At 39.5% G+C, this 27,435-nt stretch overlaps 3 protein-coding genes across 25 annotated transcripts in view; 1 reads left to right on the top strand and 2 right to left on the bottom strand.

Annotated features, from left to right (window-relative positions):
- The window catches only part of LOC129741714 (uncharacterized), a 74,529-nt gene extending 53,674 nt beyond the window's left edge, over positions 1-20,855 (bottom strand). Inside the window, exon 1 of one of the 2 annotated variants that reach the window (XM_055733467.1) lies at positions 20,488-20,855. The gene's annotated coding sequence lies outside the window, so the exon portion shown is untranslated. Of the gene's footprint in view, positions 1-11,578; positions 11,777-20,487 lie in introns of those variants that run through there. The other variant, XM_055733463.1, reaches the window with a different exon arrangement.
- Positions 1,866-22,995, top strand: LOC129741615 (protein anoxia up-regulated-like). Of its 21 annotated transcripts, none has more exons than XM_055733368.1 (13): positions 1,866-2,244; positions 9,859-9,885; positions 10,081-10,434; positions 11,615-11,739; positions 11,819-11,970; positions 12,390-12,446; positions 12,898-13,059; positions 18,301-18,695; positions 19,194-19,303; positions 19,399-19,446; positions 19,794-19,841; positions 19,906-19,953; positions 21,922-22,995. In XM_055733368.1, exons 1-13 carry the CDS (start codon positions 2,161-2,163, stop codon positions 22,361-22,363), a joined length of 2,052 nt encoding a protein of 683 aa, XP_055589343.1. In that variant the 5' UTR covers positions 1,866-2,160; the 3' UTR covers positions 22,364-22,995. The 21 variants fall into 21 exon arrangements, 12 of the variants coding, with proteins under 12 accessions (XP_055589343.1, XP_055589336.1, XP_055589332.1 ...); XM_055733361.1 differs by having other exon boundaries at positions 10,081-10,479; positions 18,316-18,695; XM_055733357.1 differs by having other exon boundaries at positions 10,081-10,479.
- LOC129741699 (uncharacterized) lies at positions 21,702-24,869 on the bottom strand. 2 transcript variants are annotated; one of them, XM_055733446.1, is made up of 4 exons: positions 24,681-24,869; positions 24,473-24,613; positions 23,936-24,090; positions 21,702-23,874 (listed from the first exon to the last, which is right to left on the bottom strand). In XM_055733446.1, exons 1-4 carry the CDS (start codon positions 24,806-24,808, stop codon positions 23,015-23,017), a joined length of 1,284 nt encoding a protein of 427 aa, XP_055589421.1. In that variant the 5' UTR covers positions 24,809-24,869; the 3' UTR covers positions 21,702-23,014. The 2 variants fall into 2 exon arrangements, with proteins under 2 accessions (XP_055589421.1, XP_055589428.1); XM_055733453.1 differs by having other exon boundaries at positions 23,936-24,087.
- Between the last annotated feature and the right edge of the window lie 2,566 nt (positions 24,870-27,435).

Raw genomic sequence — 27,435 nt, 5'->3', positions numbered from 1 at the left:
AAGTTTCCGGTGCCATTTGCGCTGAAAGCACCCCACACCATTACATGGCCACCACCGTGCTTAACTGTCGGTTGCAAATTTTTCGGATCCAATTCAGTATTTGGATTACGCCATACTCTTACATGTCCGTCATACCCTAAAATATTAAATTTGCTTTCGTCAGTGAATATGACGCTCTGCCGGAACTCTTCCGGTTCCAGGACATACTTTTGAGCGTATTCCAGCCGCTTTTTCTTATTTTTAGCAGATATAAACGGCTTCTTCAGAGCAACACGACTTCGGTATTTTTTCTCATGAAGTATGTTCCGTTTGAGGATTAACCTGTATGTTTTCAAAATTCTTCAGGCTGTCTGCTAGTTTCGGGGCATTGATTTTAGGATTCTGACTGATTCTGACTGACGATGGTGACGATCCGTACGCTTCAGTTTGCGGCCTCTTCCTGGAGTGGTCTCCAGGAAGTTAGTCTTCTTAAAGTTCTGAAGGACATACAGAACCGACGATCGTGGCCGTTTTACTATACCTGCAATTTCGGAATAGCTTTTCCCATCATTCTTCAGGTCAGCAATCAGTTTCCGGATGTCAACGGGTATTTTTTGTGAGTAGCAGACATTTTCTTGTTAATTTTTGTGGATTTAATAAACATAAAAATGTCTGCTTTTCACAAAAAAATACCCGTTGACATCCGGAAACACAAAAATCTACTGATTTATGCTAGATAAAGTTCATTTTACCGTATTTATCGCTCAGACCACTGGAAATCGTCTTTGCTGAGATTCAACTCACGTTTCTGCGTTTGACAGACTGACACATAACTGTTTACTTGACTAATATTTGACAAAGGCCTCAGTGTACGGACAATTTTTTGACATCGTTTTTGGGACTTTCTATACAAAATGAATTTGATAATTTTTAAGGTTTAATTCATAAACATTTTTAATGCTGATCTACAAAAAGGATTAGTTTCTGCAGCGAATGATGTAATTGTAGTATTTTTATTGACTAAAAAAGTGCACTTTTTGATTGTTTAGATCTCAAGGTACGTGCTGTACGGACAATTTTTTGATACAGTGTATGTACGTGAAATCCGTCCACCAGGAGTGCCATAATACGAGCAAAAATTCGTTCCAATTCTAAATGAAGCAAGCATCAATCTATTTTACGATTTAATGTTGAACCATTTGGAAATTTTTCGCGGACGGATAGAAAAACGCGTGCGATTTACAAAAGGCATCGCCTACTCCTCCTCAACATATCCACGGAAAGTCCTAGAACAGTCATCAACTGGAAGGGCTGTAACCCATCGTAAATCATAGTTAGAACATCGGTTTTTGATGACCATCGAAAAAGATCTGATTCAAATTCCTTACCATAATCATAATCTAAGAAAAAAATGTCATGAGCTCATTCACTCATACCATACTTGGGCATTATTTATCAATACGTACTATCGAAGACCGTTAGTCATGTTTTTCCTCACAGCTCATTCAAACTACTCAAACAGCCACCGAACCGATTAGTCGTTTCGGATTAAATATAGAACACTGAACTCATTGCGGGATCAACCGGTGTCATTCGGATGGATTTTTCCTATATCTATAGGTAGTAGACAACAATGTTTTGGCGATGGCTTTCTTGGTTCGATCTTGGAAGTTCAAATCATCCCCCCTTACCACATATTCAATCCCAGTTTCACGTGTATGCGCGGGGCTTCGGTTCATTGATGAACTTATCCCAGAGCTTGAGTGTAAGTGAGATTGGCTAGGGAAAACATTTCCCCACGTTTTATTCCACTTTAATGAGTGTGTGTGTGTGCGAGGGACTGCGGGAAAATGAAAAACCACTCACGATCATTTCCCGTGGCAAAACGAACGAATTTGATCATCGACGGACGGCGCAAAAATTTGGTATATCGTCCGCTGCGGATCGACGGCGAGCTCAGAACAACTTCGAACGGCGTCCAAGTAAGGTCTCCCGGAACAGACCGAAAAAAGAGTAAAGTAGAGTCCCCCCCGAGGCCAGCAAAGAAGAGTGAACGTGCGTGCGGTGAAGAAAAAGTGTGCGAATTCGACCCTTTCCCAACCGGAAGTTAGGGAACCGAAAGAAGTGTACCTTTTAGAGTAACTCGAACCCGTACAAAACTCCAGAGCAGAGAGCTGAAAGATGGTCTACGAAAGCGATTTCTACAGCACCCGCCGAGTAGGATCCTCCTACACCCGGCCAACGATTTCGTCCTACACTGTGACGGTGAGCGAAAATGAAAAAAAAAATTAAACCGCTGATTTGCTGCCAAATTTGGTTCGAAAAGCCCCCTCCGAGAAGATGGCGAACCGAATTTGAAACTATCTATCTGCCCTTCAGTGTCCTTCCTGTTGAATCAACACAAAATCCTCAACTTGGTTTACCTTATCATCATCCCCCCTCATGAAGAAGTGATTTTTACTAAATTTAAGAAAAGTTTAACCTTGGAGATGTCTGTTTTGTAATGATGATTGATCGATCGATAGTGGGCGGAATTTTCAAGATCAAGAAACGTTTTACCGTACCAGGTGTGAAAAACTTGTGAAAAACTCGCTCAAAACGAACTGAAGAAGGGAACGGAAAGTTGTGCAGAAATGTATATTTCCTTTGGACTGTAAAGAGTTTAAGAAAAAATGTGCTACAGAATTGAGAGGAAAAATCAAGCGCCATCATCATCTCCGTGGTGCGTTCCATTCCCTGAGTTTTCTGTCGTCGGTCGGGACCACAAACACGTCATTAGCGCTAGGAATGGCCAAAAATAACATTTTCTCGATGGTGAAAAGTGTTTCGAATGGGCGAACGGACATTAAAAAAATAAGATCAAAAACTGGTACGAATAAGAATCGAGTTTATTGAAGCATGTGGTTCATTTGCCCCGAGAAGAATGTGGTCATCGCTTTATGATGTCAAGAAAAACGGTTGTTAAATGAAAGGAAGACATTTGAAAAGTGAACGAAAAGTTACAAGGACTGTGGGCACGAGAAAAAAATTCCTGAATAGTACTAGTTGAGACAATTGTATTGTTAAAAGCTGTGGAGCTACGTAAATATGATGAGTGAGGGGCGAATTAAAAATGAAAATTAAAAATGATTTGAAATTGAAAATTAAAGTTCAGAATTCAGAATTCAGATTCAGAATTTAGATTTAGAATTCAGATTCAGAATTCAGAATTCAGATTCAAAATTCAGATTCAAAAGTCAGATTCAGAATTCAGATTCACAATTCAGATTCAGAATTCAGATTCAGAATTCAGATTCAGAATTCAGATTCAGAATTCAGATTCAGAATTCAGATTCAGAATTCAGATTCAGAATTCAGATTCAGAATTCAGATTCAGAATTCAGATTCAGAATTCAGATTCAGAATTCAGATTCAGAATTCAGATTCAGAATTCAGATTCAGAATTCAGATTCAGAATTCAGATTCAGAATTCAGATTCAGAATTCAGATTCAGAATTCAGATTCAGAATTCAGATTCAGAATTCAGATTCAGAATTCAGATTCAGAATTCAGATTCAGAATTCAGATTCAGAATTCAGATTCAGAATTCAGATTCAGAATTCAGATTCAGAATTCAGATTCAGAATTCAAATTCAGAATTCAGATTCAGAATTCAGATTCAGAATTCAGATTCAGAATTCAGATTCAGAATTCAGATTCAGAATTCAGATTCAGAATTCAGATTCAGATTCAAATTCAGATTCAGAATTCAGAATTCAGATTCAGAATTCAGATTCAGAATTCAGATTCAGAATTCATATTCAGAATTCAGATTTAGAATTCAGATTCAGAATTCAGATTCAGAATTCAGATTCTGAATTCAGATTCAGAATTCAGATTCAGAATTCAGATTCAGAATTCAGATTCAGAATTCAGATTCAGAATTCAGATTCAGAATTCAGATTCAGAATTCAGATTCAGAATTCAGATTCAGAATTCAGATTCAGAATTCAGATTCAGAATTCAGATTCAGAATTCAGATTCAGAATTCAGATTCAGAATTCAGATTCAGAATTCAGATTCAGAATTCAGATTCAGAATTCAGATTCAGAATTCAGATTCAGAATTCAGATTCAGAATTCAGATTCAGAATTCAGATTCAGAATTCAGATTCAGAATTCAGATTCAGAATTCAGATTCAGAATTCAGATTCAGAATTCAGATTCAGAATTCAGATTCAGAATTCAGATTCAGAATTCAGATTCAGAATTCAGATTCAGAATTCAGATTCAGAATTCAGATTCAGAATTCAGATTCAGAATTCAGATTCAGAATTCAGATTCAGAATTCAGATTCAGAATTCAGATTCAGAATTCAGATTCAGAATTCAGAATTCAGAATTCAGATTCAGAATTCAGATTCAGAATTCAGAATTCAGATTCAGAATTCAGAATCAGAATTCAGATTCAGAATTCAGATTCAGAATTCAGATTCAGAATTCAGATTCAGAATTCAGATTCAGAATTCAGATTCAGAATTCAGATTCAGAATTCAGATTCAGAATTCAGATTCAGAATTCAGATTCAGAATTCAGATTCAGAATTCAGATTCAGAATTCAGATTCAGAATTCAGATTCAGAATTCAGGTTCAGAATTCAGATTCAGAATTCAGATTCAGAATTCAGATTCAGAATTCAGATTCAGAATTCAGATTCAGAATTCAGATTCAGAATTCAGATTCAGAATTCAGAATCAGAATTCAGATTTCAGATTCAGAATTTAAATTTAGGATAGGGTGCAAATTCAGTTTCTAAATTCAGTATTCATAATTCGGAATCAGACTTCAGTTTAGAATGAAAATTTCAAACGAAAATCAGAATTCGTTTTTCAGTCAATTGGAGTTTTCAGTTTTATTAATTTTTTTTAGTGGGATAGTAGTTGCTATAAAATAAGTTAAAATCACTTCTTCTCCCAAATCATTAATTCCTTTTCATAGTTCGAATGCATTTAATCCTCAATCCATCGTTTAACCACATTTAAAAATGTGAAACAATGTTATTTCAGTGTCGTTTATTTATGTATGTAAATGTTTGTCTATTTGTTTGTTCCAATTAGAAAGATGCTGTGAGCTGCATCTGGGTATTTTAACAATTGGCGACCAGATTTTGATAAAAAAAAATTTCAGATTCAAATTTTTACCCATAAAAAAGAATCACTCATTTCTGTGGAAAAAACTTTTGAAGATTCGACACTTAGTTTTGAAAAAATTAGCATAAATCAGTTGAGTTTAATTTAAGGGATTTTTTTCCTTCGAGATTATGAAGAAATAAAAAAGAATATACTCTTTACCACACTTCTATAAGATTGTTTCACCTACCATCACAATTAAAACATAAACTCAAAAAATCTCCTGATGCAATGTTTCATCCGCTAAACGAAAAAAAAATCTCTCGCCTACTGAAACGGATTTTTTTCTCAAAATAAAAAAAAGTATAGCCAAAGAAATTGAGACACGTTTGAAACTTCCCGTAGAGAATTTCTTTTTTGCAGTCTTCGCGCAAACCAGAGAAAAACAATAGAAAAGAAAGAAATTCGCCAACTGATCAAGAATAATTTTTCGTTCGTGATTGATTGAGGTTAAAGGAGAGAGAAAAAGTAAGCACTGGTTGAGCCTGATTTTTGGCACTGTGTTGCCGGAAATCACATCAGTTAGTCGGATGTCAACAAAATGGCGCCTTGTTGTTATTTACTGTGCACGACACGTTCAGAGGAGGTTGAAATTTGATAACACAAAAACGGCTAAATTTAGAAGCAAAAAACACAATGAAATCGGCTGATCCAAATCAAAGGGACTTGAAATGGTAAAACAAAAAGGTGAACGTTGCTGCAATCGGTTGTGATAAATCAGAGGGTTTGACTTGACATTGACATTTAATGGCTGTCGGATTTGGCTGAGTACCAATCAAATGAACTGCGTTTTCGCTGCTTTCAAAAAACAAGAGGGTTGTTTTAACCACTAGAAATTTGATACCAACGATGAATTTTCAATTTTGATTCAGAATCTGAATTTTCTGAATTCCGATCCTGAATTCTAATTCTGAATTCTGATTCTGAATCCTGATTCTGAATTTTGATTTCGAATTCTTATTCCGAATTCTGATTCTGAATTCTGATTCTGAATTCTGATTCTGAATTCTGATTCTGAATTCTGATTCTGTATTCTGATTCTGAATTCTGAATTCTGATTCTGAATTCTGATTCTGAATTCAGATTCTCAATTCTGATTCTGAATTCTGATTCTGAATTCTGATTCTGAATGCTAATTTTGAATTTCGATTCTGAGTTCTGAATCTGAATTCTATTTCTGAATTCTGAATCTGAATTTTGATTCAGAATTCTGAATCTGAATTCTGAATATGAATTCTGAATCTGAATTCTGAATCTGAATTCTGAATCTGAATTCTGAATCTGAATTCTGAATCTGAATTCTGAATCTGAATTCTGAATCTGAATTCTGAATCTGAATTCTGAATCTGAATTCTGAATCTGAACTCTGAATCTGATTTCTGATTCTGAATTCTGAATCTGAATTCTGATTTTGAATTCTGAATCTTAATTCTGAATCTGAATTCTGATTCTGAATTCTGATCCTGAATTCGAATTCCGAATTCTTATTCTGATTCCTATACTTAATTTTAATTCCAAACTGCCATATTGAAATATATCTCTGATTTTGAATTGAAATCTAAATAGTTGTTTTGATTCTGAATTATGGCTAGCTTATTAGAGTTTTGGAAAAAAAATTAATTCTAACTTTTACTGTAAACTTCGGTTTTGAAATCGATCAGAAATAAAATGATGAATTAGATAAAAAAAAGGTTTTTTTTCGTTCAGCAGTTCGAGTTTCTTACTGTGGGCGTTGATTTTTCCTTTGCTTTCTCCCACACGACCGACGAATGAAGAAATTTGCACCCCGTTAAGCGGTGGTAAAATTTTGCTTTCGTCATACACAAGTTTGCCTTGTGCTGATTTTAAATTTAGCAAAACAAATCGTCCAACTGCTGCCATCGTCGGGACTCATGCAAAAATTTCGGTATGAAGAAGAAAACTCTTTGGAGGAATTTAATGGACGGGGTTTTCATTCATCGCGTCGAAATGGTTTTTTTCCGATGGAACAGTTTCTAGATGGCAAACGCTATATGTCCCATCGAAATGTTAAGCGAACGAGAATGATGATGATGGCACTGAGGACATGAATTTTTCGGTTCAGAATTTATGATTTATTCGGACACCAAATCCGTTTGGGTCGGCGGTTTCCCGAGAATTCTATTTGAAAATAGATTTGTGATGGTCTCAAAGCGTAGGGGAAGTGCCGGAAAATTTATTATTTCTTCGGGATAATTTACGAACCTATTTCATTTGCGGAGAGAACTGCATCGAAATTATTTTTTTCGTATTTTGGAGCTGACTCACCATGGATGATGGTGTTATTTTAACCTAACCTCAAAATCGCTGCTCATAGGACGACTAACCTTCACGCCCAAGATTTGACCTTCTCTAAGCGCGCAACTAAAACACACAAACCCAACCAAGTACGCAGCCCAATTCCCTTGCTAGGCGCTGTATTGTAGATAGGCGGAACGGAATGCAACACAACAGCACCATCAGCACCACACAACACCAACACTTTGTCCACATTCTTCTTCCAGAGGCGCGGCGTCGACTGGGAAAAGGTTCCGTTTGTCCCGCGACCCAGTCTGATACCGGATCCGGTGACAGCCTTCGGTAAACATCAGCCCCGACGGCAGGAACGCGTCTCGATCCTGGAGGCGATCAATCGCGAGGGAATTGAACCGGATCCGCGGGTGCTGGCTCGGCCCATCGATGACTATATGTCGCCAAGGGATCGGAACCGCAGCCGCATCCTGAACGAGTCCATCCGTCAGGAGTATGCTCGCGAGACCGGTCACACTAGAGACCTGGACAGTATGGACAAAGTCCTGCGACGGGTTCACGGGGAGGCCCCGATCAAGGCACAGCGTCGCCATGTGGTCTTTTTCGAACCTGGCTATTCCAGGAGCTACCATCGCTAGGCCGAGATCTCATTCGAGAACGCCACAGTTGACAAATGTACATTAGCTTCGCCACGAGCTTTCACTTTTTATCGGGAGAGAGCTTGGCTTACGATCGACTAACCAAACCGAACGAATTCAATCGCTAACAACGAAAAACCTCTCAAAAATGTACACCGCTAACAAACAAAGACAGCTACTAACCGAAGATATTATTCCTGTGTAAGATTTAATTAGAAATCTTAAAGAAAACCTACAAGCCTTTTTTTAAAATCAAAGTACGCAGTCACACTATTGTCAAACAGTATTATTTTTATGTAAATTTTACGGAACACCAACCTGTTTCAATTTCTCGAGCATAATCTGTTTTGTTGAAAGAGAAACCAATTTCAGTTCAGCGTTAATCCTTCGCTCTAAGATAGATGAGCGCTTACTATTCAATTCATCACTCTCTCTCACTCTCTGTCTGTATGCTGTCATTGTTTGTTGTTCAACACCCCTCCACAGACCCCGCGCTATTCCACTCTCAGCAGCTCGGATGTTGGAACGCCCCGTCGCGATGATTCTTCGTACTCGTACTCGAAGAGTACCGTGACCCGGTCGGAAACGTCCAGCGCCTCCGATCCGTACTCGTACCGGCCATCGACCTCGACCTCGAGCTACTCGTCCACGTCGGAGCGCAACAGCCGCGGAGGCCCTGGTGGATACTCGTACAATACCGAGCGCACCACTACCACTGGCGGTGGACCCGGTGGCTACAGCTACAGCTCGACCACTTCCGGCCGGCTGCCCCATGGCACCACCTTCCGTCACTACTCGTATCGCGTCTAAAATCAATCGATATTAGCCGAGCGGAAAACGCCTCGAGCGACGAACGCAGCCAAAATGCTGTCAAATTGAGCTAACCAACCTACTTTGATGTTTTACTTCTGTCTATGTCAGAGTTGCCATCAACTTGTTATTTGTGGATACTAATCCTTTTTCATTAATTATATTTATTCAAAATATTTACACTGACCCAAACATACACATCACAAATGATAAAAAAAATCATGCATTCAAACAAGAAATTGGAACGAAGGTCTCTCTTGATCGTAAGATCGAAAAATTTACATAAAAATAGTTATAATCAAACAAAACTTGAACAAAAAACTCACAAAGTTAATTCAGTGAAAACGGGCGACATATATATTTTATTTCAATAAAACATGCAGCTACCAGAATTGATGTTTGTATCTGTTCTTTTGAATGAAACCTTCCATTTTAGAAGATAAGTTGATGGCGCCGACTCGATAGTATCGAGAAGTTTCTGAGGGAAGGGTAGGGTAGAATACAGGGCCCCACGAACTTAGTACGGTGGAATGCACAACAATATTTTCTCTGGAAGTTTGAAACGTGTTTTCATTAAATCATTATTTAAAAAACAAAAGCTTTATGCCACCCTCGCTAACACAAACACACAAACACTTACGCCAGTCCTTCTTTGCTATCTTGATTACATTTGAGATAAAACTCGGGTTCCACCCGACCACGTAGGTCTAGACGAGTTCACAGATGGCTACTTTTGTCACACACCAAGTCGACTTATGTGTAACTCGCCTTGACTTGCGGACTTGGGCAACTACTGTCAAAACCCAGTACCGATCTTCATCCGTCATTCCACTGTACTAATGTTTTGTTTCACGAACTGTTTGTGTCCTCTTGTCTTTCCGTGTGTGTGCGTGTCCTGTGTTTTTGTTTTTTCACTTGTCGGTGTCGGTGTTTGTGTGACCTGTCAAGAAACCTGAAAGGTGATCTAAGCGCGTGTTTCATTATTTCTTCCAAACAGACTCCTCTACGATATGGAATTCCACGAGTAAGTATCCGAAAACAGGAGGTGCGGTAGGGTTCCCCCGGGAAGGGAAATCCTTACCGTTGGCCGAGTTTGTGTCATTAACGTTTATTTATTTTGTTTCTAAACAATTGTGGATCGTCCTGAATTGCAACAAAAAAAAAAACCATCAACAAACAACTCGTTGAACACAATATCTACAATAAAACATTCAACTAGCTCGATACAATCACCACCACCACAACCACCTATCGTAACCCAATGCCATACGTAGCACATAAGCGCATAGTTCCGGTGACACGGTTTGCCACGTCTCCACCCCGAGTCATGGTATCCCCGGTGCGGGTGCTCGGGTCTCCCGTTCGCGTACTCGGCTCCTCGCCGGTCCGAGTCTACGGTTCGCCAGTCCGAGTCATAAGTTCCCCGATTCGAACCGTAGTTCGGGCCGTGCGGTCGCCAGTACGCATCATCAGCTCACCGGCACGCATCGTGACCATTCGGCCCTCCTATCTGCGTCCGTCGATCGTAAACAAAGAGTTCGATCGTATAGAGCGTAAATACCGTGCCAGTCCCGTAAGTAGCGCCCTCGAAGACTATTACAGCTCGCCATCATACTTGGTAAGCATCAGTGTGGAACACGGAACAGAACACACCCAGAAAAGAGTTAATATCTCCTTGAATACCCTGCTCCCTTCATTTCTTTATTGGATGGCACGCCGCTGGATTTTATCGTTAACTTTCTGGACGCTCGCTGACCCTATCAAGCTCTCTAGCAGATCAAAATTGAATTGTCTACATCCTTACAAACTTATTTCTCCGCGCAAGACGTTCGGCAAACATTCATTCAAAACGAATCCGCTAATCGATGACGTTGCGGACCCCATTTTGCAGCTACCATGTGATCTTCACGGTTTTCTCAGTTGACCTTGACCTAATTCAAAAGAACAAGAGTGTCCTGTCAGGTCTATTTTTGTTAAGAGAGTTAGCTCAAGGTTACAATAAAGACCACAACCAACAGTCAGCATTCTGAACATAAAACGAAATTTGCCATCAAGAATCAAACTTACGAGCTAACAAACACACAACGCACACATTACTGTGACCTTCAGACACTGTCTTTATTTGGCTATAGGACAATTTTGCTTGTTCGCTTGCCTGTCGCCAAATTCGTACCTCCACCTAACACCTGTTACTAAACCCAACGAAACACTTTCAAATGTTTACTAACACTTTTTGTGCCGATTGAATGAAACTCTCTATCAATCGGTAAACTTGCTCTCAGTTGGTTACGGTGATAAAGAAAACAGATATTGAAACTTCAATTTGGTTCAGTTTGCAAATTATGACAAAATTTGGACGTATATAGATAGGATTTAGAAAATGAAATCAGTGTTTACCTACGTAGTTGGTTTGCCTAGGCATACCCTGGGGAGGATTGTGAAAGAATCGACAAACTGATGGAAAAGTTTAAGCGTTTACAGTTTGGACTCAACAATGCCCCCGTCGCTTTTCAACGGGTGATGGTTTTTTGGATTAAATTTGGGCCCTATTACATAACTGTCAGAGCTGTTTCAACGGAATTGATTGGAAGATCTATTTAATGACTTGATCAAAGCTAGGGTTGATAGCAATTATTTGTCTTTCGAATCTTAACCAACTGATGATGTTTGTGGAAAACGAATAAGTACGGAACAAAAAGAATAAACAATTGTCTTACCTTCCGGCTGCGTTCAAACATCAACCTCGAACACAGGAATTTGAGGATGAGAAACGTGAAATTCGCAACTCGACCGCCATGCTGCTGCGTCAATTGAACGATCCAGTGCCACGCGTGATCCAGCCAACACCCCCACTGCCAGCGGCCGCCGCTGAGCCAAAGTAGGTTGAATCAAATTCCACTTTTTTCTGGGGAAACAAATTAATCAATCAATTGTTTGATTACTTTTCGAACCCAAAGCCTCAAGAAGTGGGTGTACGATCCGTTCAGTGCTCAGAACAAGTACAACAGCGACACCTACGTCAAGAGCACCATCACCGATCCGCTGCGCAGTGTTGCCAGGAACATCGAGGCCATGGCCAGATACCACTCGCCCGCTTCCCGTTACGTCGGTAAGTGTCATCGTAACGAGCCGATTCGCCTAAAAGATTTCGCGTTTATTTCTGTTCTTTATTTCTTTCTTAGTAGCCTTATCTGGCACTTGTACCGCTTTCAAGTTTCAGAGCACTTATTTACTTACTTATAGTTAGTTTATGGCGAGTTCCTTCTATCCATGCAAAGTCATTTCGTACCACATCCCGTAGAGCGTTGGCGAATATTCATCATCCCATACCTGTCATCAAAAAATCGTTGTAAAAAGCATTCTGTTTGATGAATTTAATTTCTATTTTTCGAAACTACGCGCTTGCCATTTCTGCTACCATAAACAAAACAAATCTAATCCGTAACTGCATCACCTGCTTTGGATGGCTTGAACAAACTCTTCTGCTACTTGCCTGTTTCAACCGCAACCGCAATCGAAAATCCGTAGAATACGTTCTGTTAGACGATGTTCTCTGGCGTTACACGTACTACGTCGATGAAAAGGGTTAGTATTGACATTCTGGTTTATCGTGTTAAGTTCGGTTTTGTGTTCAGATACGGTGCGCAAACACACAAACGTTCGATAGCACAGTGCTCCGTTTCGTGTTATTAGACTAGGAAAAGAATCGACCTTTTTTTTGTCTTCGGTCATTTGAACTCGATTGTTTGGGGTCCACAATCTGCCCAAAGGTACCTTCTTTCCATTGTGGATAATAATAAACTCTACCCTTACATCGCAAGCTGATTGGTATGTAGGTTAATAAAAAATTAAAGCGTATCACCCATCTATATACAAGCAAATATATGCCGAAAAATAATTTGTAATTAACCATTTTCCAAAATCGAATGCCAAAATAACTAAAGATGTATTTTATGAAATCACACCAAATAGAAAGCACATTGATTTGTTTATTTCTAAAATCGAAACTATCCGGATTTCTCTCCGCTTCAAAAAGGCAAAAATCACTTGGCCAGTGCACGCATTATCGGATCGGCGGCGTACCCGAAGTCGAAGCCCCGAATCTATAACTATGACACGGCCCGCGTTGGCAGGGAAGTCAATGTCATGTCCCACTATAAGTCAAACCGCACACAGGCCAAGACGGACGTTGAGGAAGGTAAGCACCAAAGAAACCAGCGCAGACAGGCCAAACAGGCAGAAAGACAGAAACCCATCTCCGAAACCACTACTGTTATTACCTCCTCACCAAAACCACAACCACCGACACCAACATCACCACCTCCACAGATAGAATCTAAGCAAATAGAAACCCCAGAAATACCGGAACTAGTTGAGGAATGTCAAAACTGACTTAGTCCACAGCTGAAATGAACAGAAACCCAGAACAGCAATAGAATAACGGATTTCTGACAACATTGAAGTTCAAAACACATTTCAAAACGTCAATCACTATGTACACAGAACATCAATTCGCAATCCGTCGAAGTAGGCTCTGCGAGGAGCTTGTTCGCCTAATACGCCTGATTCCCGCTCTCACACCAAACCTACCAACTACACGCTCATTAGATTTTCAAACCACAACAACAAAAAATGGATGATTTTCAGCTGACTTCTAGTGTTGCGCATCCAGAGTAGCTAACATGTATTGTTTTATCCTCGCCAAGTACGCAGCCATTGTTGCTATAGTTTTCTGCTGTTGGAATCCGCATGGCTGCATCATTCCGCCAACAAGTACCTTAACGCATCAGACAACCTCGGCACTGCGTTTTACTTTAAAAGCAAAACAAAAATCGCAGCGCTTTTTGTTTAGCAATACAGTAGTTGCGTTGACTATTTGCTAACCCCTTGTTTTATCTCCTCTGTTCGAAACATGTACAGTATTTTTTATCCTGGTTTCTTTCTTTCCCGTTGCACCCTCAGATCGTAGTTACTACCGTTACTACCGTTACCCATCAACCGTTTTAATAAGATTCTTCGCCTATCCCGTTACATCGTTTTTCACAACCTACCGCCGCGTGTAAATGTTCACCGAATCATATCTCTAGACGCCATCGTTACAGAATACACTAATCAATAGAACGCGTTAGTAGGTGTGTGTGTGTGAGTAGACATAAAGAAGAAACAGGCAGCAGACTCTAATTGATCATTTTCTGGGGTCAAACGAAACTCGAAATTTCGAAACGAACATCAACGAATATTTTTAAAATATGTTAACAACACTATATTTATCGTATGTTCATCTCCCAAATCTCGTTTGTTTGTAGTTATTGAATTAAATTTTATTATTTACCTTTTGCCTAACCAGTGGATACAAGAATAAAGCAATACCTTGAAAAGTACTACTTGAAGTACTCTTACAAAGTGCCCGACGAGTTCCGGGAGTTCCTTCACGAATAAACACCTGCTTTCGAGCCTAGCGCCCATCCTCGTAGCTTGCAAGAAGAAAGAGAGACGGTTTGAGTCCGTTCGGATTGAGAGAGAGGGAAGCATACCGGTAATTGTCAGAGGAACACTGTCTGATAACAATGTGTTACTAACAGCCGATACAGATTCTCGTTCAAAATTTTGTGATTAAAACAAACAAACTAAATAGACTACCTAGAAGGTCAATTTCGAAAATCATCCACGAAAAATTGGGACAGCTCACTTCGCCATCACACAGCACATCCACCAAGAGTTCATTGTTGTTTGATCAACTAAAACTTTGTCCGTCTCCTCTCACGTGGTCCCTCCAAAAACTACAAGCTCACAACGACATCGTCACCCGAATGAACCGCAAAAAGCAACAGCAAGCACAGAGAGCACTGATCTGGAACGCCAAGGAAGCCTTGGAAGATTACATGTAATGGTCCTTCTCAAAAAATTTGCCAACCTGGAAGGAATAAAACCGATACCGAATCGGTTATTGTTTCTAGGGGAGCAGTTTCTTATTTATTGTAGTTAGTCTCGCCCGTTTGACAACAGTCTGCCTCTCAACGAACGATTGCTGTCAATCGTTCGAGCTTTCTGCGAATTCAAATTTCGAGATGAAGTAGACACTGACGGTAATTTGTCTTCTATTTATCCAGCTTTAGCACGCTACCGAAAAAAACTACTACACTCAAGGCTCATAAGAAACGCAAAGCTCTCGAAGACGTTATTCGAGAACTGGCAGAATCGCAACCTCAAGTAAACACAGACAAGAACAACCACTAAAACAACAGAATTAGCAGAAGCCAACAATACCAACACAAGCAGATACGCTCATGTAATAATGGAACACGCTCATACTTAGTTTTTCTCTCAAGCTTTTCATCTCTACGCGAATATAGGCTGTGTTGTAACATCATAAATGCCTGAACAAAAATTCTCATTCATTTGCCAACTCTTCAGGCATTTTTGTTGAACATCAATCACTCGAAACGGACCATCACTTTTGTGTAATTGGCTGCGTTTGTGATTTTATTGTGTCTATTTCATTTCAAGGTCAATCGAACGGAAATTTGACGTATTTTAGCTGTTTGTTTATCAATAGGCACAGTACATACGTCTATTTCGGCCTCTCCAACCTAAAACAGTTCGAGCTGACTTGTTGTTTCCCATCTGTAATGATCACTTGAAATGTTTCGAAAACCTTTACAGATCTTGCTTTAACAATTTTCTTTAAAATTTTACGCTTCACAGTAAAAATTAAGAACAACTTATACCGGCAGCAGCTGTACCTTCCCCACACCAGAACCTATCACAACATGTGCAACCCGAACAAACGGAGCATGTACAATGGGAAGTTTGTCTGGTTGGATTACAAGAGCAACAGGGCTGCTTGTTAGGAAATATTATGAAAAAAGCACCACCGGGGGGAGCCGCTTTGGAAAACTGACTACAAAAAAAACCAAACAAATTTGCATCTTCGATGGTAAATCTGGAAACCGTTCTGTGTTTGTTGATATCCGGTGACACTTCGTTTTCTATGTCTCTACGTTCATTCGATCGTATCTCTCTGTGTTCACAACTTCATTCTATGTTCGTTCAGGTTGAAAAACTTGAAACTAAGTATCGTGTGGCTTAATTCGAATTTTCTTGGATTTGGACCAAAAAGTATCCCTTGAAAAAGACTTCAAACCAAATCGAAACATCAGATTCTCCATATCGGCCCTAATAAACAACTTAACGAAACAAAAATACGATTCACACTTGTTGCGTACTCATAGTTAATTTTTTCATTCAAAATCATGACAGTGACTAAAATGTCAACGAAATCCTTCAAATGAATCAGATCAAATTGAACGTATTGAATTATACACAAATTTTCTAATCAGTGGATCTACTTTTTTCCCCCATTTATCTTTTCTCTCTCTATCTATTTCACTCTCTTTCTCTGTCTTTTCCTTCCTCGCTAATATGTGTCTTGTGTTGTTCTAATTCCAGTTGGAACTGATACTAATGTTCAGAAATCGAATCTCGGGGACAAAAAGGGCATCTATAGCAGCGATGTTAATCTGGCCGCTTAAGTTGAATGTGAAAGCAAAATTCTCTTAAACCGATACAAACAAACAAAAACTAGGCGAAACTTACCCTATTAAATCTCAACACTCTCGCCAGTGCTCCTCAGGCTTAAAAACTTTCACAATATAATTTTGTCAAATAAAAGCAATCAGTTAAAATAACCATGATTGGAATATAAGTTTTCGATTCAGCCGCAAATTTTCAGTTGCCATTTTCTGCACGTTCCACACGTTGTTTGTAAACAAAATTAAAACTAAATTTGACTTTTTTTGGTTATGTTTTTGGCTTTTCTTTTGGCTGCGTACTGCCACGCAAGTAGCGTCACCAGCGATATTGAATTCCAAGCAACTTCCGAGATAGGCAGATCAAACTTTTATTTGTTGGTAAATTTCAGTTGCAAAGAAGAAATCAAATTAGAACTAACGGAATTAAAAACTTGAAATGCATTTTGCTGCCAAAACAATCTTAACATATCAAAGCGCAAAACCGAAACCAGTCTCCTGTTTACATGTACGTTTCGAGAGGGAAAACAAAAAATCCACCGGTTAAGATGTTTTCGAAGAAGGAAAACCTTCGGTTCTGTTCGTTTAGTGACAAGTAATTGTCTGTTAATTCTGCTAAGGATAATTTATCGTGCCTATACATTAGTTGTTTAATGTAAGTTAAGTTGAAGCTCACTAGCAGAGACTAGAAGATTTATTTAGTTTTTTTTGCGATCGTTCAACGATTATATGTATTTACACAGAAGATTGTTTATCTACAAAAATAAAGAATATAATCATCAAGAAATAGCGAGAAACATAACCTCTCACATTAAATGAGTGAGGAATTTTCCTCGAGTGGAAATGGATCGAAATATTATATTTACTTTGCTTATTTACGTTGATGTGTATTGAATCCAGAAAGGGAACATTTGTAAATAACATTCGAGAAGAAAATGATCAACAATAAAACAACCAACTATGAAAACGGTCTTTGAACTCTACGTTTCTTTCTTCAGTAACTCAAAATATGTGTCCATTGTGTTTACCGTGTACAGATTCTTAGTGAATGTTTCTTCTAGAGCATGCTAAACTGCCCAGCCCCTGGTTCTTTCTCTAGCTGTAGGTGTACAGTAACAATCGTAAGCAAGTAGTAAGGTGCTGTTGCAGTGCCATCTCTTTCTATCTCTCACATTATTCGAAGTAAAAAAAAAAGATTTTTTTCATATTACCTTAATGCGATCTCGATTCAAACATGTGCCTTCAATTCGCCGGGATACACTCCCTGATACAAACGATGAAATCAACTCCACAAACCAACCTCCTGTTTAACCACTATTAAAAGTAAGTAAACTTCCCAATTTCTCATGATTTCCGCTTCTAATTCAGCTCATAACTTTTTCTTATGATTTAACCATTTTTAAAACACTTACCCGATCACCCGCCCGATACATTTGACCGCACTGAATTTTGGAAGAAATAAATGGCGTCTGTTTTCAAAATGCAGTTTGAACTAAACAACAACAACAAAAAAAATACGATCAATGAAAACAGCCAGCGCTGGTTGTTGGAATTGGCTGCATACTTTTTATCTGGCGTGAAATTAGCTTATCGACAGTCCCAGAAGACACCAGGACTATATCTCGATTGATGCTCCATAGAATCACAATTTTTGTGGCAAACGCAAATATTTGATGCATTGCGTGAAAATCACCATATCACGAATCACAACTATTATCTCTCACACAACTCACGACATTCACCATTAAAAAAATAAGAATCGTATCTTTTCCGAACCGTGCATCCATGTTCATTGTTGCAAATCTCTTCTGTTTCTGCTTTTGGTTCACCATTGCACCAAACCACAGATCACCTCTTAGCCCCATCAATCCCATCTTTCCTAACCTTACATCTGTCTGCGTTCCACACAGTGAGATTAAATCCAGTCCGACCAACGCGCAAGTTCAACAACCCGAAGCTATACGACGACCCGACCGATCCCAAGCTGCAGGACAAGCGGGAAAAATGCGACAAGGTCGCGGAGCTGAACAAGCATCGGTTCGAACCGGTCAATCTGGAAAAAGAACGCCGTAAGATGCTCGAGGATGCCCAGAAGAAGGAGGAGGAATCGATCGCTCGGGAAAAGCAGCGTCAGGAGGAGAAGGCTCGCCAGGAAGAGGAAGCTCGCCTTGCTGCCGAAGAGGCCGAACGCAAACGCAAGGAGGAGGAACGGCTAGCCGAGGAAGCACGCATCGCCGAGGAGGCACGGCTTGCCGAGGAAGCGCGGCTAGCCGAGGAAGCCCGCCTGGAAGAGGAAGCCCGACAGGTGAGTTGAGACGCCTTGGAAAGTAGCGGGGGCTAATATTCAACCGAACGGCATACGGGTAAATTTGAAAAGCATCTGGTTTCTTTTTTGAATCCTCGGCAATTAAGATGTTCTTCAGAGAAAAATACACGTTGAAAATTGACATTTGATATAAAATCGTGGGTTCCTTAGAGCAAGTTTACTGTTATTCGGAAAAAGTGGTAGAAATTTTGTCACTTTTTGCACATTTTGAAAATTTCGCCATGCAAAAACATTTTCAAGATCTGTGGCCTTCATGATTTTTAACAACACGTGTTGTACTTTCGCATACTGTGATATAAAAATAGCAATATTTCTATCACATACGGCTGAAATAGGAAAGTGCTGTAAAAAAATACAACGCCCAAAGATCTTGAAAACATTTTTGTATGGTAAAATTTTTAAAATTTCTACCACTTCTCCCCAACACCAGTGAACTTGCTCTTACGGTTTTTCTCTGTTTTATTATTTCCTCGACAGGCTGCAGAGAAAAAGAAGAAGGCTGCCGAGAAGAAGAAAAAGGCCGAGGAGGAGAAACGCAAACAGGAAGAGGAGGAACGCAAACGCAAGGAGGAAGAAGAACGCCAACGGTAAGTTCTGCAAACATAGAGTACATTGTTTTCGTAAAGTAAACATTTGGAGACAGAGCAGTGGAATAAATTGTTAATAATTCACTGATTCACAGAAAAGCGGAGCAGGAACGCAAACGAAAGGCCGAAGAAGAAAAGAAACGGTACGATTGGCAAAGAGACGTTTCCAGCGTTCCCCAAATGTGAATTGGCGATAGGAGTCCGTCGTTTTGCATGGGGATAGCTGGATTCTGATTTTCTAAAACTTTGGTTTCGTTTTCACTCTCACGCACAAGAAACTGTGTGAATACGATCCTCCATGTTATGTGTCAGTTACCGTCCTGTGCAGTCGTCAAAAATTGGGTTTCAAACTGTGTTCGTCTTGCTTACGATTTAAATTAATACCTTGAAATGTGTGATTTTCCGCGAATTTAAAGCAATACTTAATATTCACGGAAAATTGAAAAGGAATAATCTTATGTCATTTTAATAAAGATTTTAACCTTTCCAGATTGGAGGAAGAGGAGCGCAAACGAAAGGAAGAGGAGGAAAAGAAGAGGTAAGAATTTAGAAAATTGAGTAGGATATATAGTATGAAATAATCATGTTTTCCAATTTGATAGGTTGGAAGAGGAAGAGCGTAAACGAAAGGAAGAGGAAGAAAAGAAGCGGTATGTCTTTTTTGCCTAATTTTTAGTGAACATGGTTTTTGGCTGAATTGAATTCTGTACTCGAAAAACAATTGACGATAATGTGGGAAAAAACCCATTTAAATGCGAAACAACCTTGATATGAATTTCAAAGGTTAAAAAAATTGCACCACACTACTTTGACCCGAATGACAATTGTGAAAGAGTCTTCAACCCTTTAACGATCTTGAGTGTCAATATGACACTATTGCTTTGGCGGCTTGAGGGACCCTCAATGAATTATTGATATCTTAAATTTTTCACCATTTCTTTTGTGGGCGCACCTTGAAAGCCCAGGAAAATAAAACTCCCTAATCAGACCTTGAAAGTCAATTTGACACTCCTCGCTTAAAATCGCCTTATCTATCTTGTTTCTCAAGCAATTTTTACTTAAACTATAGTTTCGGAAACCTCGTAACGTAACTCAAATATGTTTCTCAGAGATTAATCAGATACAAGTTTGCACTGGATTTTAAGTATATTCACGCAAAATTTTTGCAGTAAACTAATACTCACCAGAAATCCAATTTTATACCAATTCTAGCGTAACATTTAAAAAGGGCGAAACTAGCAGTAAGCTCGAAACGAGAGAAACGCGTTTGAAAATTCGGAACACCTATTCAAATCCTATTTGTAAAATCGACCACTTTTTGTTCAACAAAATCAAAAAATGTGCATTATATTCTCTTATTGTTCGATGGTTATCAAAAACTTTAACTTTTTTCACGTGATTTCAGAGATTTTCGAGTTTCGCCCTATTATTGTTTTCGATTTCAGTTACGTCTGCAAGTTTCGCCCAATTGATCGGCCGTTTTTGTTTTGGTTTTGAAGTTACGCCAAATCATCCTACACGCAAAAACTAATTAGGCCGTTTTGTCACACACGGTCAACTCAGTTACGCCTTTTGGCTCTACACGAATAGAAAAATTCACTCCATTTTTAATAGGCGTAACTTCACGTTCCAACGAAAATGCATCAACAGGAAGTTTCGCCCAATTGAATTTTATCAATTTTTTGAAAGTTCTAAGTAATTTTAAGATGAAACCGCGTTTGATAGGATGCATCCGGAATGACCGTTAACTCGATTTGTTTACATTTGGCAGTTTCGCCCTTTTTAAATGTTACGCTAGAATTCTAGTGGTATAATGACACAAAAATATGATAAATAAAAAACTAAAAGTAAATCCAGACAATTTTCGCGAAAGCTTGCGATTTTGCCTGTGTTCGCTTGCCCGTCGGCATTGAAATTAGAAAAAGTGAGGCTCAGCGTTTTTGGCGAAGATAGAAAGGAGTGTAGGCAACGTTCAAATCCAAAGTTTTCAACTGGTACGAACTACTTTTTGATTTAGAATTGAATTGATTTAGAAAATATTTAAAAAAAAATATTGTGGAGATCTTGCTTGAATATTCTCCAAATCCAATGCAAAGTTGAATTTAAGTGCAAAAAAAATATTAGAAATTGCTAGTTGACAAAAAGTTCCAAAACCAGCTGCATTTGAAAATTCGTCAAAATTCCTGTGTTTCGTATTTTGACAACCCTAAAAATGAATAAATGTGCCAAATTACGTCAACTATTCAATTCTCTTTTCAAAATTTATCTGGTGTTAAACAATTTTGACGGTTCTTTGATTTCAAAGTACCTAGTCAACTTATTCCCTCCCATAATTAGTTTAAGTGCAGTGACAGAGGTTCATTCCCAAAGTTCATCCGGAGTTACGTTTCTTACCTAAAGCGACTTCTGAAATCGAGTGACTCGGGTGACTCGATTATAAAAAAATACACTATAAACGAGTTTCTGTCAAAAAATGATAGAATATTACCCACATTTTCAAACGTCTAAATTTTATCCCTCAGTTTCAATTGTTTTCGAGTACAGTGTTCATTATTAAATGGTCTTTTTTAAAAAATAATTCTTCCTCATATTGATACAATTTCTACCCCCTTCTACAGATTGGAGGAAGAGCGCCTGGCTGAGGAGGCCCGTTTGGCGGAGGAGGCTCGCCTGGCCGACGAAGCCCGCCAGGCCGAGGAGAAAAAGCGCAATGAGGAAGAGGGTACGCGCATCACCGAGGCGCAGAAGATCCGCGAAGACGAACTGGCTCGGTTGAACGAACTGGAGAAGCAAGCCATCGAAGAGAACAACGAGGAGTTGTTCCGCGAGATTGCGGAACTGAAGCGCATCGCCGAATCGGACGAGGAACTGTTGAAGCGACAGGCCGCCAAGCTGGAAGAAGGGGCCCCCGAGGCTGCCCCAGCTGAACCAGCCGCCGTTGAAGAACAAGCCGCTGCTCCAGCGGTTGAAGAGCCTGTAGCCGCCCCTGCCGAAGAACCAGCAGCCGAAGTTGTTGCCGAAGAGAGCAAGACTGAGGAGAGTCCTGCTTCCGAACAGTAAACTCTAACCAATAAAAAACAAGTATTCGTTTAAGATCGTTAGAGTTAATCGATGTGTTCAAGAAGCTGTCAATGAGAGTTGTTAATTTGTTATTGTTATACACATTACATATACTACAGGATCCAATGGAAATTATAATTCGATTTATGCTGTTGAAAGACACAAACGATATATTGGAATCGAACGCCGACTAAACTAAGAGTGTGTGCAATTTGGAACCGCTACCTTAGTAACTCTAGACATTCGTAAGAATCCGCGAAGAAAGCGTGTGCGGTTGGCCGGCGAGATCTCGGCAGTACGACACATCACTAAGGGTATAGACTTGGGCGTCTATATGAATGACCTTCGGTAGATCGTACGGAGAATCCGAGAGCTCGGAAGCGGCAAACGGCCTCAACCCGGTGCTTCTTATTGTATTCTTCTCTAGTGCATTTCTCTATCTCGCTATAACTCGAACTCCCTAGCTGAAAGCTTCCTGCGAAAAAAAAACTAAAAACTAGTAACAACAGCGGTTGTTCTATCGGTAGGATTTATTACTTTTAATTTTACGAGTTAATTAGATACAAAGAACAACAACGTCTGTTAAGTTTGTAAATTAAAAATAAAATCTCAATAAACGAACCTTAAAATTAGGTGGTTTTATTACTGTTTTTACAAATTCGCCTCAATGTCGATTCCCATCGGAGGGATGAAGGAGAATGGCTGTTTCAACTGAACTTTATCAAAATCTACATCCTCAATGTGCTTTACCTGTGCTAGTTTCTCTTCCAGTAGATCGCAGGATTTGTCCAGCAGGGGTGCCCATTTGGGCGGGGGTAGTTTGAAGTCTTCTTCCGGTGGCATGACGTGAAATTTGATGTCCGGTCCCAGCAGCAGAGAAACTTCGTCGAACATGTCCATCAGGGCCGTGGCTCCTTCGACCAATTCGGAAACGGCTCGTCTCTGCGTATCACTCCAGGTAACGGTTTTCTTGTTTGGTCGATGTTTGCGTGGAGGAATCGGAGAAAGGCGCATATTCGCGATGCGTCTTCCCAGTATCAGATCTTTGAAATCATTCCACGGCCGATCGATGTCTCCAACGGAACGTCTCGGTAGTTCTCGGCCAATGTAGTTCTCACATTCCTCATCGGAGAAGTCCAGATTCTGCCAAGCGTTGAATGCCGGTGGTTCCAGGAGTCGTCCTTTGTGCGTCGTTGGCTCCTGGGAAGAAGCTGCCAACAAGTCGGGTGTGTTTTGCTCTTTTGGACTATTCGTTACGCTTGGAGCATCCAAGCTTGGATCCCTTCCATCTTCGCACTTCTGATCGAGCTCCGGAAACATTTGCTTGATTTTAGCGTCGATTTGCATCAACTCCCCGAAACTGGTGGTTTCTGGTTGATTCACCTGCAGCTCTGAATCCACCTCAAGAAACTTCCCGAACGAGACACTGCTTCGGGGAAGTTCTGTTTGCGTAGCAACCTCCATCACTGGAACACCATCTGTCATCTGCGCCACGGAATGGGACATGATCACTAGAAAATAGAAAAATGTAAGCCATAGCCTTCTTTGATCTTATAAACACCTCGAACCGACATTTCCCAACCTCTCGGACCAGAACTTGTCCATCTGTTAAAATCGCCTCGTCCACCATCGGGATCAAATCGGTCGGCCTATCGGTGGACATTTCCTTCATCAGCTTGGTATGGATCGGATCCGTTTGGACGGACGCGTTCACGCGGCGCAACCTTCTGCAACAAATGGGAAATTGTAACTGCAAGCGTATCAACCTTTAACAACAGTCAACATTTTCTGAGGGCGGCGGCGTGCGTGCGTGAATAGTTTCTGCGCGTATGTTTCACTTCCATGCGATTCGACGTTCGCCTGCAGGCACAGCGCCATGCGCAAGCTATTTTTAAACTCCTCGGCCAAAATCGGGAAGCGCATAGAACTGCAATGCTTCCAACCTCTCAGATGGAGATGTTCACAGTCATAATAAATTTAAAAAAACGAACAAAACAATAAAACCTCAAATTTAGATCTAGAACCGATATTAATATCTAAAATTTTGATTCAAGTTTCTTTTAAAACGATTCCTCATTCGTGGTTTTCATTTCTATTTTACACAGTTACCTGGACATGTCCAAAATTCTCGCTCGCAAATCGGTCTTTTTCGCGGCACCAGCCTTCAGGGTGACACTTGCCGGACGCCATGGGGGCCGTTCCTTTGGTTCTTCCTTCGGCACTTTCTTCGCCGTTTTCCCTCCAGCCGATCTGAGGCAGGAATAATCGATTGGTTAATTCCTCTAAATCAACGAATGAATGAACGAACACGATATACCTGCTAGTGGAGGTCGTCGGGGAATTAGCTTTCATGGAGCTGGCCACCGATGCCGCAATTGATTCGTCGCTAACGCTCAGAGATTCGCTGGCCGTGTCCGAGGACGGTGATTTGCTCATTTTGCTCATCCGATTGTCCGGAGTGAACTGGCCTTACGAAAGTGTTTCTGCACCAGAATGTGTCCCTCTGTACCTAATTAGTGTTTAATCGATCGATTGCAATTTGTCTCAACTAGGCAAATATTGGCCATTGGAGTGGTGGGGCGGAAAAATAACAAACTTTCTGCTGCGGTGCGGAAAAGATTCGCCACACCGATACAACACCTAGTCCTAGTCTATCTAGCTACTGGTCGAGCATTATTGACAGTTGACTCTACGTTGCCTAGGCAAGGAACAAACTAGGAAGTAACAACCTTCGAACCTTTCTCACAGAACATATACCAAAAGGTAGACATGTGGTACCTGAATAAAGCATGGTGGCTCAGTACGGATTAGTTGGATTTTGCAATCGCACTTCCGAAGGGAAAATCAATAATTGTGGTTTCCCGAAGTTCAAACCACAATGTCTTTCCCTAGACCACCCATTGATAGTTTGTTTAGGTTTAAGTTTTTTTCGCTTGTTTTTTTAGTGAAATCATGGAGGTAAACTGCCCTTTTGTGTGCTGATTTATTTTATTTCCTTTAAATTCAATAAAAATTAATCACACTACAATTCAAATAAACTATCGATCGAACTATCGAATAATAATTTCGTCATTTGAGAAATTTCAATTTCCGAACTCATATGTTAACAATCGGCCCAACCACATTGTTTTGGTTCTGTTTTGATTCTTTACCAAGAAGCTTAGAAGAAAAGTGATGGCCAAGCACGTGTTTGAGTCGTGGCAGAAAAGTGCCAGTAAAACTATGAAGGGCTATCAATAAATTACGATAAGCAGAAAATGATGAAGCTTTATTTAGAAATGAGACAGTTACGAATGCGTGCATCTAAGGAACCATTCGTTTCATCAAAATAGTTTATATGGAAGAAATAAAGGCAATCTTATGATAATTCATAAAAAAATGAAAAAAAATTTGTAAGAAATATTTCTACTTTTTTGTGTATCTCCTATAGGCTGGCGCACACTTTTTTCAGTCATCTCATTTTTTCCCACTTATACTTCGTCGAATCTGTACTATCGGTGGCTGCATCCTCCTACTTAAATTTCCGCTACTGTTTGGCCCAATACTTCTGTTTTGAAAGAAACTGAGGACAATTTGGTGGGTTTAGCTGTTTCGATATTAACAAACATTGATCATTTTTGTGTCACTTAAAAATGATTTTACTGGTGTGCTGGGAAAATCAGCCAAAAACGAAGCAAAACTGATGTTGAGATTGCGAAAAACAAAAATTTTGAAAATTGTTGTTTTTTTTCACAGGAACAGAGTTTTGGCAAATCATCGTATTTTTAACAAAACAACCATCAAATACATACTTAAAGCTGTAAGGGATCTTGTCACGATCAGAAATGTTATAGGATTCAACCGCTGGAATTTGTTTTAAATGTGGTGTTTAATAAGTTTAGTATAGATTTCTTATAGTGTTTTCGTTTATTGGCAGTGGCAACCTAGTTACCCACGAGTTTTGCCCTAACTGCTGTTATTATGTTCGGTTATTAATTCAGAAGTCCACTAGTTTTGCCCGAGATTTGAACCTCAAGCAGGCGGTTGCACCCCGTAAAAGTTGTCAGTGTTGGGGGTAAGCATAAGGGTGAGTATAGCAACCATATATTTGCATCGTCCCGGGTAACGATTCTGTTTGTTTATTCAGAAAAAGTTTTTCCCCGCGCGAGTGGAGATAAACGAAAACGGCATTATAATCAATGACCTTGACTACTTGACTACTTTTAACACGTTCGTCGCCAAGAGCGGGTGACGCAAAATACGTCGAAATTTAAAAATTCTAAACACAAATTTGGAGAGATATTTTTTATTCAAAATTATCTCGTATTATAATAACCATATCCTTTACTGTTCTCTTGTTGAGGTTTTGGCTTTTTAAAGTTTGACATAATTTAAGTGGGTGACGAACATGTTAAAAACATTACATGACTTATAATATTTTCATGTAATATTCTAAAATTTTGATACACTGGCAAGCTTGGATAGGAAAAGATGATTTGAAGTACCTAATAGATTTTCCATTTTTTTCCACTTTTGAACCGGGGGACTGGCATACAAAATCTACATGAAACACGATGTAAGTCGACTTTTTTCTAGCGATTTTCATAGATATTGATCTACAACTAAATGTTGACAAACAAGGATGGCAATCACTAACGAGATTATCTGAATTTTATGTTTCATTATGGTAGAACGATGTCTACCTAATTAATAAATAATAATAAATAATAAAGAAACCGAATCTTATACACTTCGTTTGGAACTGCAAGATCAGTTTTGTTATTTTAAAACTTGCCTTAACTAATCAAAATAATTTATGATGGTAAGCTCGCAATGCACATCTTGGTCTAACAAATACTCAATTCCAAAAACTCAACCAAACCTTTTTTTTTTACTTGGAGTTCAAAAGTATGTTTTAAGTTTTGATTTCTTGGTGGGTAAATTTTTCCTAAATAAGTTTATGATATTTTCTTACATTGACTTCCCGAAGCTCCAAAAATCTACAGTGAACAATTTTGATCTCAATTAGGGACCTATTCGATGTTGTACGATTCAGAATCGATACATTTGTAGAGTGTCCATTCCGAGAATTG

This window comes from Uranotaenia lowii, chromosome 1 (assembly GCF_029784155.1).
Source record: "Uranotaenia lowii strain MFRU-FL chromosome 1, ASM2978415v1, whole genome shotgun sequence".
In the NCBI taxonomy this organism is placed as follows: domain Eukaryota; kingdom Metazoa; phylum Arthropoda; class Insecta; order Diptera; family Culicidae; genus Uranotaenia; species Uranotaenia lowii.
This window is presented reverse-complemented; position numbering and strand designations above follow the sequence as displayed.

Coding starts and splice junctions, on each gene's coding strand:
- LOC129741699 (XM_055733446.1), bottom strand. CDS start 24,808: ATGAGCAAAATGAGCAAATCACCGTCCTCGGACACGGCCAGCGAATCT. Junction 24,614..24,680: donor CCGACGACCTCCACTAGCAG/GTATATCGTGTT, acceptor TTCCTGCCTCAG/ATCGGCTGGAGGGAAAACGG. Junction 24,091..24,472: donor AGAATTTTGGACATGTCCAG/GTAACTGTGTAA, acceptor CATTTGTTGCAG/AAGGTTGCGCCGCGTGAACG.
- LOC129741615 (XM_055733357.1), top strand. CDS start 2,161: ATGGTCTACGAAAGCGATTTCTACAGCACCCGCCGAGTAGGATCCTCC. Junction 13,060..18,300: donor CAAGACGGACGTTGAGGAAG/GTAAGCACCAAA, acceptor CGTTCCACACAG/TGAGATTAAATCCAGTCCGA. Junction 19,304..19,398: donor GAGGAAGAAGAACGCCAACG/GTAAGTTCTGCA, acceptor ACTGATTCACAG/AAAAGCGGAGCAGGAACGCA.